The 14,509-nt window shown below is 40.5% G+C and overlaps 1 protein-coding gene across 1 annotated transcript in view; it reads left to right on the top strand.

The window, feature by feature from the left end:
- HSD17B12 (hydroxysteroid 17-beta dehydrogenase 12) overlaps nucleotides 1-14,509 on the top strand; it is a 94,089-nt gene that overhangs the window by 46,525 nt on the left and 33,055 nt on the right. Inside the window, 1 exon segment of the mRNA XM_076344403.1 lies at nucleotides 9,831-9,941. Within this exon segment, the coding sequence (XP_076200518.1) occupies nucleotides 9,831-9,941 (111 nt within the window).

Raw genomic sequence — 14,509 nt, forward strand, 5'->3', positions numbered from 1 at the left:
TGCATGTTCTTTAATACACAGAAACTTAATGCCTGTCTCGCCTAACAACCTGTTTGTAACATCAGCTTTTGTGGATGCCAAAAACAAGAGCCCTTGTGCTAGCCTCTGGGCCCTTAAACACCTTCTGTTAACACAAAAGCTGCGATATATTGCTTATCACTTTCAGTGTAAAATAAACTGAATATTACGTGAAAAATGAGTATTGGATTGTTTTCAATGAGTGAAAGTCTGTTTTGCAAATCTGGTTTAAGGCAATTGGTGGAAGCTCTGTTGCCAAGAGACTTAAAATTAGGCCTTTTGAGAGGCTCTACAGGGAACGGTCGCTCTGGAACAAGGAAAGGACTGGATGATGCTAACAGTGCTGTCCTTCTACAACTTCATTCTATGAATGTATATTTTAGTCTCTTCTCACTTTTTTAGCACGTTGAGTTCCGTTACACCAAGCCCTTTTTATCTGTCAAAGCTGTAAAAATCCCCGATAGACTTCTCTGCTGAGGAAATGGTGATAATCGCATTTATGTTTTTTCAGGAATATGTTGTGGTGAGGAAAATAATTAATGCTAGTTAGTAGCTCTTCATAGAGAAAGGAAACTCAGTTGATCTGTTTTTCACAACAAATTCTTTAGGGAAAAAAAAATCCATGAATATGAAACATAAACAATTTTAAAAATGGTGTAACTAATGGATGCAAGTATGCTTGCTGTGTAACTCCTTAAGCATGTGCAACACTTCCAGTGCTGAACTGGGTACTATACTACTTTGTGCATTAGATGTGGACTAATTAACAATGTATTTTCCCTTACAAGTAACACTTTGGAGAACCCTGGAAACTGTGCTTTTAAGTGTCTGTCTCTTAACTACAGTAAACACTTTTCTGTGGATGCTGAATGCAGATGAAACTCAGGGATGTAAAAAATAATGCTGAATTAGCCTAGAAGCTTGTTTCACTTTTTTAATTTGTTTAATTCATGTAGAGTGACTGACTTAAATGTCTTGAAATTGACTTGAGTAAGGGCACAATTTTTTCATTAATCCATACTACGATACCTTTCAGTCTCTGTAAGTGACTCTTAAATTCTTCTTACTAAATAATTCTCCTGGTCATTCTGGAATTCACTCTGTTGACCTTAAATCTGAAAAAAAAAAAAGGTTGGTTTTTTTTTTTTTTAAATCATTAACGTTCTAATAATTGTAGGGCTAGAGAATTTAGACTTTTATTTTCAAAAAGTGATGAAACATTTTACATGTATATACATATCATGTGTACACATTGTCACAGTCAGGCAATAATAATGACATTAAGGAAAACTAAATGTTACAGGAAGTATTGGAAATAGTCCATATGCCCTTCATAAAATGAGTTAGTAAAGTAAAAATAGCTTTCTTCCTGCTGTGTAAAAACCAGTACCACCAATGAGTATCAAAAAAAGCCTTGGTGGGGGGTTGAAAATAGCATCAGGGGAAGAGGAGAGAAGGAATGGGAGTTTGAGATGCTGCCTGTCACACAATACTAACCTCTCCGCACCTGATGTTGCACTTATCTCTGAAACAGCTTGGGACTGCGTCCTAACAAACTCTTTGTGCAGCTTCAGCCATAGTGGATAGTTTGAGGTAGCGATGAAGAAAACCACACAAGGGCAAAACGATGCTGTTCTTGGAAGGCAGGACTCCTGACCTGCGCAAGGATGGTCGCACATGTCTGTTGGGGTGTCTCATGCCTAGCCCCATTGCGGCGTACTGGAGTGAGGGGGTGTGTGTGGTGAGCATTGAAGCTGTGCTTGCCTTACTGCCTGAAATAACGTCGACGTTTGGAAACATTGCGATGACTTGACTGTGCAGCCCCCCTGGCTGTCAGCCTCTGCAGCTGTTTTTACAGGCTGCTTGATTTTGTGTTTTTAGTTAGCTTTGTAATTAGGACAAGCTTGATTTAGGGAAGCTTACAATGTTGAGCATAATGTTTGGGTGAATGGGCTTATTGATTGATCCTGTGTGTTGCTAATAATGTTTTTCTGACTTGGTAAGTGTATCTTAGAAGCTGTAATATATTTTGACGTAATGGGAGTCAGAGGAGCATATGGAGGCAAGTATTAATAAAGCATGTTTTCTTTCTATGTTTTGTAGCAACAGTACTGCTTATACACATTAAAAACTTAAATGTCCCCTGTGGCTCAAGGGTTTGTGGACTTTGGCTTAGAGATCCATCTTCTGCTGTGTCGTCTTTGAAAGCTGAGAGAAGTGAGGAACTGACTTGTGTGTATGTGTGTGTATTCGAACTTAAAGCTGTTTAACAGAATTGTAACTTTTTAAATAAGGTCTGGCATTTTTTACCCATTCTGTACTTCTATGTGATTAGATTTTTAAAATATTCACTGTTTTTAAGGAAGCTGTATCTATGAAATTACATGTGCAACTAGTGCAGTATGTAAGGAATTCCCTGGCAGTGTTGCATGTGTAGTTGAATGAAAGGAATCTGAACCTATTCCTTAGTGCTTGAAAAAATGTGCATACACACGTGCTTTTAAAAATGTGTTGAAACATAGCAAGTTCTGTTAAATTGTAGGCAGGCATCTCATCATGCTATGCAGAAACTGATACAGTAAAGCATTCCTACCTGGAGACTTCTTTTGCAAACCAGGTGCAGACAGAGCTTTCTTTTAGCTACAACTTACTTCAACTTTTGTTATTCCTTAGGTACTCTGCTTTGGAGTTTTATAGAAATGTCTATAACTTAGGTATCATAATAAAAATCTTACCGTATCTGTGGCTGCATATCTGCTCCCCTTCTGGACACTCGTGTTCTCTTGCATGGGGTCTCTGCTGTGCAGCATCCCTCTGGATGAGGGTTCAGCACTGACCCTCCCTTATCTTCTGTGCTGCTCTCCAGGCCCTAGTCTCTCTTGTTTCTTCTTTTGCAGAAATGAGAAGCGTGATCTGTCATTTGGGACAAGGACTGATACAGCTACACAAATGGGAACTCTCATCCCCTCAGAAAGGCTAGCCTTTTAGGTATTCAGTTTGTCTATGGACTTGGTAATCAAAACATAAATAAAATGCATGGGGCAAAAGAGTCCATAGGTTTTGCTCTAGATCACCTTTTCTCCTTCTGTTACCTGTGCTACTGGGATCTGATTCCTGAAGAATATTGCAGGTTCTCCAGGCTTTCTGCTCTTTTTCTTAATATGCTTCATATGCTCCTCTGGTAATTCTGTATTTCACTGTGACTGATTTGGGGGGGGGAGGTTTATCTCATTTTACATGTCTTTCTCAATATCTTAGACTTCATTGAGTAACTTAAAACTGTAATTAACAGCTTGTACCTATTCTACTGAAAGGGAAAGCTCATTGCTTGCATTCTTAAGTCCCTACAAAATGATCAGAAAAAGCTAGCTCTTGTTATACCCAGCTGACTTTAACATGCTTCTATATGGTGAATATTATCAGTGCGTAGTAACAATCTGCTGTCACCAGTCTGGAAGTATTTGGTCCTTCTGGAAAACAGATTCCAGCCATACATGACACTCGGTGTGCTACTTCTGTGAACTCTGAAAGTCCTAAATTGGATACGTTCCCAAAATGGATGGCTCTCCCTTAAAAAAGCCCAAAGACTTTGTAGAGCTATCTGCAGCTGCCCTATACTCTTAAATTCTTCTTCATCTCTGCCCTGCATAGGTATAGTACTAAAAAGCAGAAGGTTTTCATGTTTTGCTTTCATCTCTCAGCTTCTTACCCTTTATTGAAAGGTTACAAACTCTCTGGAGACTGGGTGCCGGATTAGGGTGAGTTTTGCCACTGCAGCAATACTGGAAAGATGACATCTTTATTTGTGGATGTAGTTGAACCTCCTTACTTAAACAAATTTTTCCCCTCCTGTGTGATGAAGAATGGAGAGCTATTTTTCTGCTGCTTTGCTTGCATGTCTGGCCATCCTGAAGCTAAAGACCAAGTGAGACTTCTTTTATGTTTTTGCAAACAGTTGCTTTATACCATGTCACTGTGATGGCAGTATTTATATGAGGCTTTGAATGTAAAGTGATGAGATGCTTCAGTTCTAGCAAGAGGTTTTTAATGTACTTTCCCTGAGCTTGAAATAACTGCTTCCCAGTACCTGCTTACAACGTGGGCCTCGTGTCCTGAACCTCTCTGTTGCAAAGTTGACTGGATTTCTTTCAACATACTCGGTGCAAATTCAAGCTGCTGTAGCCAACTGCTTTGAAACAGGTGGTGCAAGTACTAATGTTATTTTGTTAGGTATGGTGATCTTCTAGTTTTCCTGTTTCCCAGCAGGACTTTGTACCACAGACCCCTTTAACACTGACACTGCTTCTGTCAGGTAAACTGAGCTGCTTCTCCTGACCATCAGGCTAGTGTCTGTTTGCTTTCGCATCTGAGGACACAAGGTTACTACTCTGGGGGAACCTTCTTTCAAGCCCAGTTTATCTGTGTCTGAAAACTTCACTTCCTTAGCATTTTCTTAGCCTGTCAACCCAGATTTCAGCTTAGGGGGGCTGCTGCTTTGAATTATTTGCAAGCTTCCAAAAAAATAAATTTGAAGATGCTTACCTCCTAACCACTTTACAATTCTTTATTAGTCTTTATTTAGGTTGTAGCTCACTGTAGTTTCTAACGTTCCACTTTTTTAAATTCCAGTGTGATCCTTTTTTCTGGTGTTCTAGGTAATGTGGTGCTATTTTGCACCTGAATCTTTTTAGTAGCAAAGGTGTGCCCTAGTTTGCCTGATCGTTTAGATTAGTGTTTTCCTTGCGTAGCAAGACACTGGATAGATTTCCTGTAAGTCAGACATCTTTCTGGCCTTTGGAGTTAATTAAGCTTCTGCTTCACCTAGTGAGGTTGTTACTAACCATCTTATAGATGAGAAATCAGTTAAGTGTTGTGTCTTTTTGGCTGTTGCTCAGGACGGTGCTGGTGTGCTTTCTGCCACTGAGCTGTCCTTGCTCTACCTTTCTGTCTTCAGTTCTCTGCTGCCTCAGTTGTGCCTGCTCCGTGGCTGCCTGCTTGCTGAAGTGCATGGTTTCCAGCTCCACCAGTCTGTCTTTCTTGAGTATTATTCTGCTCCCCCCCTGCCCCAGTGCTGCAGCATCTTTTCACTTATGATCTTGCTGGCTACAAACTAACTTCGTTTGGCACCTGGAGGTACTGTTTCCATGTAAGGTAGAACTGGGGGTCTCCCCTGGGCCTCTTAGGCTTAATTTGCTCTTTAGCAGCCTTTGTTCTTGCATTTCTAGGTAAACACTAAAGTCACATCTGTGTAAGAGTAAATATTCTTTTCCTGTGAACTATTGATGACTTAAATCATGTATGAATACACGAGTATCCTTTTAATAAACATCTTGAACTTGACAATTTGGTTTCTGATTTTAAAATGTCAAACTGAGTCTCTAATATTTGTTTGCAAGAACTTCCACGAACATTAGACAATGTATAAAAATTAAAAACCAGAGTTTAGGAAGACTATTGAAATCTGGACATATAATATGCATCATTTCTTTTCAAAGCATGAGTGTATTTAAAAGTTTTATCATAGTGGAGACCCCTTAGAAGGACCGTGTAGGATAGATGTGGCTTTTGTTTTTGCTGTCTCCCTTCCACCCTCCTTGTGCTTGTGAAATTCAATAAGGTAAGATTTGTAAAAGCTGAAAGGGGCAGGTTCAAATTCTGAAAAATCTAGAAGATGCATAGGAGAAGTCTGACATGCATAGGAAATTGAAAAGACTGACATGAAAACAAGTAAATGCTAACACCCTAGTGTCTGCTGGCTCAAAATTGAGAAGTAATGAAAGTAAGTTACCTCTTCAGTGTTACTGCACTGACATTTGGTTGCTATCAACCAATGCATAGTGACAGGAATGGGGGGAAAAAAAAAAAATCATTATGAGGTATGACTGAGGAAGAGGCGGTGGCAGTTCAAAAACCTAGTATCAGATGGAGCAATCAGAATGGATCCAGGCACACCAATTTGCAATTTGGTCAGTTCTGCTTTTGGCAGGTTCAAAAGCAAAAAATGTGGCAGCGGTGAGGTGGTGTGGGTGCTGAAAATGTGTAGGGATTTGTAGTGACTGGGCAAACAGCTGTAGGGAAAAACTGGCTGAAGGCCATCAGGGTAGACATACCCAGCTCAGGAAGTTTCTGAGCAACAAACTGTTGGAGCTTGGGATAATAAATTGAGGAAACATTACTATGTACTTTCTTTATACCATTTTCCTCTTTATCTGCTACAGAATACTTGCAAATACTTGCATAGATGGACCTCTGGGCAGACCTGGAATGACTGCTTAAATGTCTTTATGCTTATTTTGAATAGTGGCACCTTAACCAAGTTTGGGACACTATTTGGAGTCCTTTTCTGAGGATACCAAAGGTAGTGTTTTCTTCAAGGGATTATCCATAAAAGTGTGTGTATTTCTGATGATGTGTATGTGAAGAACGTGGTTAAATAGCCTATTTGTTTCCAGACCGTCTCATCCTGTACTGTGCAGGAATGCATAGAATGGGAACATGCCTCAGGAGGTCAGTTCTTTACCACCTGTGCAAAAAGTGGCACTTTTTCCAATTACATTATGTTCCCCTTCTAATGTGCATTTTTTATACTGCCTTTGTTTGCATGACCACTGTTTTTCTATAGGTATTGGTCTGGGACATGCCTATGCCTCTGCAGTCTGTGTTCTTGGGTTGCTATCTGGATCTTCGAAAGAATCCATCCCAGTATCTTCTACAAAAGTTCACTTTGCCTTTTTGTCCTTTACCATCCTGCTCTATCACCATTATGACTATTGGTTCGTTCAGCCTTCCCACAGCTGTGAAGATGTTTTGTCAAGGCTTTGTTCGTGGTCAACAACTTATTTTTCAAATGATGGTGTGGTTGCAGAAGATCATGTCTGCTTTTATTAGATTACCAGGATACTGTTGTGCGTAGTTGGTCTCTTGCTAAATTACCAGAAGTCTTGGCTAAGGTTTACAGGCCCTGTAAATTAACGGGACATGTGCAAGTTTAGGTTAAAACTTATTTGTAGGGTCAGTACTGATCTCACCTGAAATTTTTAGTAAATGAGATGATTAAAACACTGGTGTGTCAGAGTTGAGGAATGTGAAGGAGGTCTGCTGAACTTCCTTTCCCATCCTTGAGACCTTATGGGTAGGTGATGACCGATTGCTGCACAGCTATTGATAACATGGCGGTGTAATATTCAGTTCCCCGCTAAGAAGCATTTGAAATACCAGTTCCAAAGATGAAACATTAGATTCACTTTTCAATATATCATCAGGAATGCTGGACGTGCTGGCAGATAATATCAGCTCTTTCAGATCCTCTAGCTGCTGACTGCAAAAACTGGCTGATACCCTTCTTTTGCTCCCTGTGGCTCCCGAGTATCTCACGGTCTTCAGGCTGAAAGCTCCATTAAGGAGTTTCAGGTTTTCTCTTCTTGGACAGCAAGAGCCCAGTGACTGCTAGATATCCTGGATTAGGACATAGCCTGCTTGCTTCTTTCTCTATTACGCTACATCTCAGTCTTTTTGGCAGATAAAACAAGGATGTGCACTACTCTTTCTTCTAGCTCATCTGTTTGAGAACATCTTAATCCTTCTTAAGATCAAGGAAATTCCCTTTTCCATTGCTCGTACAGAGCAGAGCACACCTGTTCTTCTCTGCACCTTGTGCTCTGACTACTAGGATGGGCTTATGTAAAAGTGACTTAATGCTATTTGCATCGTTGTTTGACATGGAACCGTTTCTCAGGTGTACCTACTAGTCTTTTCTCTGATGTAGTGGATCATCCCACCTACCACAGGTTCTGGACAGAGCATGGGATACGCAGAAGTTACAGGATAACTGAACTCTGGTGTGAAATGGGGAGGGAGGGTTTGGTCAGCAGGTGGCATCTGCCGGGGCAAGACAGTCTCGCATGTTTGCAGTGAGCAACCGCACAAAGACTGTGTCCTCTGGCCATACCGGTAGGCAGTCTTCTACTTTTCGTATGTTTTTATACACTGTACTACCCATGCTCCATCCACAAAGGGTGCTGCATCTTTTTATAGGTGTATTGCTTGACTACCTTAAATGTAGTGGTTCTTTGCTAATTTTCTAAAGGCTCAGGGGAGGGTCTTATATGAACAGTGATGTGAGGACTTTTTTTTTTTTCTTTCTATTTATAGTATTAGGTCTTCAGATTTTTTTTTTTTCCTTACCACATCCTCTCAGTATCCCTGTAGTGATTTCAAAAGGCTTTGAAGATAGATCAGTAACAATCCTAATGAAGAGTGTTGAGTATAAAAGGGCCAGTACCAATTGAGCAAATTTGTGAGGATGGTGTTTGGGTCCTTTAAACAGCTCGCATTTCATGAGGCATCTGAGTGGCAGTGAAGACAGCTGCAGAACCCACAAAACAGTTAAAAATGGCACATGTGTGGAAGTGTGCGACTTGGACTTTGCCCGCCCAGTCCACTCGCACATATTAGATGTGCCTCTAACGCTGCCTTTTAATGCAGTGTCCTGTAAGAACTCGCATGTGTATGCTAAATATTAGAACAGCTGTGTTCAAAAATAGACCATTTCTACCCCCCCCCAACGTTGAACTTGATTTTGTTCTGATGTGAGCACAAGACTGCTGCTGCAGTAGGGGCTTAATGCTACTTACGTCGTCATTTGACATAGCAACATCTCTCAGGGGATTTTTAAACAATGCAGCTGTTCAGGAGAGATGAAGAGGTTGAGGGTGGGGAGGGGGAAAAGGAGGAGAAATAATTTCATCTGCTATTAGGGCTATTGCGGGGGGGAGGGGAGGCAGCCAGCAAACCAGCGGGTTCAGTAGATTCATGATTCTGCATGAATGGACGGCAGGATCATGGGAGTCGTGGCTTTCCCTTGAATGGGAAGGAGCATCATGGGAATCTGGCTGCTTCTAATCTTTTTGTGAATGATTCTTTTCCTTTAACATGGCACTGCTTTTATGAATGGTTCTGGGGGAAAAGTGCTGCAAAATCCTTCTCAAGCTGTATACAGGTTCCTTAAGGAGCACTAGGGTGGGAGTCAGGTGCAGCAAAACAGAGATGCTGCGGTGTTAAGCTACTGTTCTGCTCTTTTGAAGTCTGAGAGGACACTGTACTGATTTTAATTCAGTGTAATTGATTAAGCTTGATGGAAGCAGAATTGCTTTTTATATGAAGTATTTTTAATACTTGCTTTCTTCTATTTCAAAATGTAGTTGGCTACGTGTATTTTTCCTGTTCTGTTAAGGAAGGAGATGACAGCATATCAGAATGGTTTTGGAATGATTAAACTTGAAGTTCTGCTCTTCTTGTTCACCCACATGTTCCCTTTTTGATTTATGTTCAAAATACTAAATATTCAAGAAGTCGTATGGCACCAGCAGTGAGAATGGAAATGGAGGGCAATAAAGAATTGTTTTGCTTGGTCTGAAGCAACTCATTTACCATTTGGCTTAAGTTGGAAAAAAGTGTTCTTAAGTTGTACTTGAACACTGTTGTGTACGTGCATTTTCAGATTTCAGCTTTTGTTTTTTTGATTCTGTGCAAACCCGTATAATTTGTTTTCTTGCCATCTTTGTTGTCCCTTGCAAACAAAATGCTGAATCATTTGAGAATTTGTTCTCACCAGAAGTAGCTTAATGTCGCAAACTTCTTGTGCAGGTTATGTTAAAATTCAAGGATTCCTATTGCAGAGGTGAAAATGGTAATGTGTAATATTAGCTACTTAACATAATGTTTTGTAAAACCATAATAACTGATATATTCTTAATATCTGAATGGTAATTCAACTATTTCAAACTTAAACTTTTAAAAACTTTTTTTTCTAGAGGAGAAGTACAAAGTGGAAACAAAAGTCATTGTGGCAGACTTTGGAGAGAGAGAAGATATTTACAGTAGAATCAAAGCAGGATTGGAAGGCCTGGAGATTGGTGTTTTAGGTTTGTATCTGATCTTTCTACATCTTTCATAGTGGTGTTTCGTCTCAACGTGCCTACTAACTTTTTCCCATATTGAAGTTTATTGAAAACAATTCACAAAAGCTAATGTTTGCCTGACTAAAGCTATGTTGCTGCATGCTGGGTATGTTTTTTAGCTTCCTGTTGATCGAGTACACGAGATGGTGCTTGCATGTGTGCTTAGGTTCCAGGAATTGTGATGCTTATTGAATGTTTTTGATGTGTTATTCTGTGATTGCTAAAGGCTCTTTAGCTTATGGCTGTGTGCACAGTGACTTGACCTAATGCTGTCTTAGAACCTAAGCAAGCTCCAGATACTTAGATTCAGCTTAGCAGTAGAGCCCTGTGGGAGAACCATTAACTTTTAATTATAGAGCTGTTGAAATTTAATCATTACAATATAGCATCAAGTAACTGGCTCCTGCTTCAAAAGTTTTAAGCATGTTCTGGTCATGTTGGTAAACTGCGGTTCTTTTGCTGGTAGCAACACAATATGCCCGAGTATGGTTTGTGAAATTGCAGGAGGTAGGTGGTGTGGTAGTCCTTGAAAAAACAAAGTGATCCATCCAGTTACTTTGTCGAATGTAGAACTAAGGTGATTTCAAGAAGGTGTTTATCACAAATTAAGAAGAGTTTAAACGTAACAGCAGTTTACCTGAATCTTTTGAGAACAGTGGTGTAAAGGCAGTTTCTTATCAGTTTTCTGGTTCTTTCCTTAGAAGCACATATACCTGTGCATATCCTGTATTTCTGTGGTTACTCAATATGGGGATGAGAACCTGTGATGGTTAAACGTAAGGCATGAAATTTTGTAAAGTTGCATAGCTCGGTCATCCACTGGTATATGTCATCTGATAAAGTACTTCTCACTACAAAATTCATTTTACTAACCTGAAGTGCAATAATTTGAGCTAGAACTGTGTTTTTTTTATTAAAAAAGCATGTTTCAAAATAAATGTTACACGCATGATGATATAGTGTATGAACTTTGCTAATGGATGAATCTTGTTGTACGATGTCTGCAAATAATGCCCAAGAAAATAGTGTCTATAAAAACTCAATTAAAAAATAGCATTAAAGGATAAAGCCCAGAATGTTCCCAATACTTCTGACAGATTTGAGTACACGCAACTCATGAGATCCAGAATTTAATTGCTATAAAAATTCAAATCCATTGAGTAACTACACCTGCCAACAATGTGTTTTTTTGTAAAGGGTAGTTGTGACAAAGCTATGGGTGCCTTGTTTCTTGTTTCTGAAGGAAATAAGTTCCAAAGAAATTTTGAAGATTAAAATTAACGTCTGTTCTAATCTGTCCCGTCAAAATCAACTCAGGGAATGTAAGGCTTGCAAGCTGCCTGTCACGTAGCAATTGCTGCAGAATAGTGTATCACTTAAATGTCTCAGAACTCCAGCAAACCTTTTACTGTGTGAGGTACGTGTCCACGCTGGAAGGGCTTTATTATTTCTTAGGCTGTGATAAGGTTATGGTGATGCACGAAATAATGAAAATCTGACTCTTCATAGTCTTGCTCAAAGTGAGCACTAAAGTGGTGAATGTGTCTTAAATTTTGTGTAAGCTTATTACAGGAAAACAAGCACGTTCCTCAAACAGAGCCTGCTTCTTGCTTTTATTTGTGTGAGCACCTTGACTAAAAACATGGTAAAAATAGGAACTGAATGCTCTAGAGTTGTGTATTCTCTAGCTGAGTTCCTCTGCTTTTTTTTCTTGCAGCCATTGTCAGTGCAGGTTTACAGAAATCTCTCTTCTAACTAATCACTAGCAGTTTTAGTAGATCTCATGCTTGGGCTCATCAGATTACATGATACGTAGTTTTTTTTCTTTTCCTCAGTTGTAGCTGTATGGCAAGAAACCACTTGCCAGTGTAATTTTTCAACACAGATGATGGCTACTGCAGAAAGACCGTATCTTAATTTTTTTACGGCAATTAATTTCATGCTTTAGTGCCTTATACTTTAAATTCTGTAGCATTTGTTGCAATCTGGAATATAGCTTTTGCTGATCTGCGTTTTTCATGTTTGTGTGAGGGAAAACATGGGTTTAAATGAGAACAGCCATAAGGGATGAATTCTCAGGTTCCAGTATATTTTCTTCTTTCAGGTCTCATCTGGAGCGGTAGGTATGAGAAGCGTTGGTAGCACAGCCTGGTTGCCAGTGATCGATGCTGATTATTTTTTTAGCCTTACACTTAAGAGTCACGGAAGTCTCCACGTGTACTGCTCAAGATTGAGCTTTTGATTATATAGTTGCACAGAGTCTAACTAAAGTACTTACATATTGAAATCCTTGTAAACTTCTTATTTGGAAGCTTCTTCTCACCCACGTATGAAGGCTAAAAGAGTTTGCATAATGTTTTGCTGTGTGTTCAAAACAGCGTCTGTCAGTGACTTCGAACATGTGCTAGCTACAGCAATATGTTAAACAAGCAGAGGTGGGAAATCTTTCTTTTGCTGTTCTTAGATCGCTGTGATTCTCGAAAGGAGTTTGAGCTGGACAGTGTCTTACCCTGTTGTTATCCAGATTTCTCTAGGTAAAATAGGCCTGTACAAACTGAAAACTAATTTTTGTAATGTTCTGTTCCAAACTGCAGCAAAGTATGATCTGGTAGAACATGATTGCTGAAGGTGGAAGGGTACATATCAGGGACCCAGTCTGCAGTAAGGGGTGTGAATTTTGTGCGACTGTCTCTGTAGCATGAATCATATAAATATGCTAAATTTGGAGAGAATAACCAAGGTTAGTCCCAAAACCCTGCCACAGTTCATAGCCAAAATCCTTTCCAGAGAGATGAACTGAAAAATAGTTTATTTTAGGATGAAAAGAAGGAAAAAATCTGGTGCTCTCTTGCAATAGCAAGATTGGACCTTCTTCCTTTTTAAAACTTTTCTCTCTTTCTAAATATAGCAAATGTCTGCTGGGAATTTGCCCACTCCCTGTTCTCCTCAATTCCTGTATTTTTAAAGGTTATCTAAAAGTTAAAAATTTGAAACACACAACATGACTAATGAACTAAGGGTTTCCATAAATACACAAAGATGTGGACTACAGGAGCTATCATTCGAGGGAATCTCTGAATGAAGTTTGTGTACTTTGCCAGAATCTCTCCTACGTGTTTCCCGCACGTCCTGCATCCCTATTGATTCTTAAATATCTTTCAGGTTGGATGTTAAAATGATAGCTTTTGGCACAGATGTAGGGGCCACTTTTTTAATTTTATTTTTTTTTTAAAAAAAGGCATCAGTACCTTTTGACGGTGTTTCTTACGGTGGTGTAGACTCCTGCCCTGGAGGTGTACAGTGCTGTTGAGCGTACATAGCACTCTGGGATTCTCTGGGGTGTAAGACACTATATAAATGTAAAATGTTGCCACAGCAACCAAATGTCACACGATTCACTTGCGTAAGATGAACAACAGATACTTAGGAAACGGAGATCCCATTTGCTTGCTTTTTTCTGTCTCCATATCAATATGCTTTATCAAGTTTGAGGCAACCAAGGCTGCAGAGCAGCATTGTTTCCTAACGGCATTGGAAGTTTTCCCCTACTTGTGTTGGGATTCGAGAATGGATATTGGTTTCATGTCTGAGAATAAAACCTCGCCAGTCTGAAGTGTTGAAAAAAATTGGGTTTAAGTAATTAATGCATCCTCTCGGTTAATTTTAAATGCTGCCAACGGGGAAAGATTTTGCAGATGTGGGGGTGAGCGGGAGAACAGCTTGCTGCGATGAACCTCCCTGTAACCAGTCCCTGACGAGGCAGCGAAAGCAAACCAGAAACCCTTTCTAAAGGCGGATAATCTCCGTCGAAAACACGGGCTGCTCGGGGCGGGGAGCTCGCCCCGCCGCTGGCGCCTCCCGCCCCGGGCCGGCGGGGCGCTGCGGGCGGCGGCCGCCGCCGCCTGGACTCCTGCTGCCACCTGCCGCCGCTCCCCGGCGGAGCGCGGCGGCCGGCCTGCCCGTTGCCTTCCTCCGCGGGAATCCGGGGCTGGGGAGGGTCACGGTGCGTGTCCCGAAGCGATCGCTGGCCTGCAGCCCTCGGGACGCCTGGGGAAGGGAGCGGCTGGCCGGAGGAGTGTTGGGGAGGCTTACCGGGAGACGTTTTTGCTATCTTATTTCACTTTGTATGTATGTACTTATTTATCAGAAGAAGAATAAAGATGTTAAACAGTTTCAGTTGATGTCCTGCCAGGCGCTGAGAGCTTTTCTCTGGCTTGAAACTCCATTTTGGCGACTGCATCTCCGTGTTGCAGCGATGTCGCGCGTGCACTTGCACGGTGTGCGCTGACATTTCTCAAAGAGGAAATGTTCTTCCCCTGCACTGTGAAAAGCGGTGGAAGATGGGTACGATGTGCTAAACGTGCCAGCTTTTAAACAGTTGGAGAATTAATATTTACACGTTTAAAATGGCTTGCATATTCACTCTCACATTCCACTTGTGTGGGTACAAGTATATTTACAGTTAAGGAAACTTGGCTAAAGGGGTTAGAATGTTTTAGATGCAACATCTTAAGAGTATTGCTTGAAAATTG

This window comes from Aptenodytes patagonicus, chromosome 7 (assembly GCF_965638725.1).
Source record: "Aptenodytes patagonicus chromosome 7, bAptPat1.pri.cur, whole genome shotgun sequence".
Lineage (NCBI taxonomy): Eukaryota > Metazoa > Chordata > Aves > Sphenisciformes > Spheniscidae > Aptenodytes > Aptenodytes patagonicus.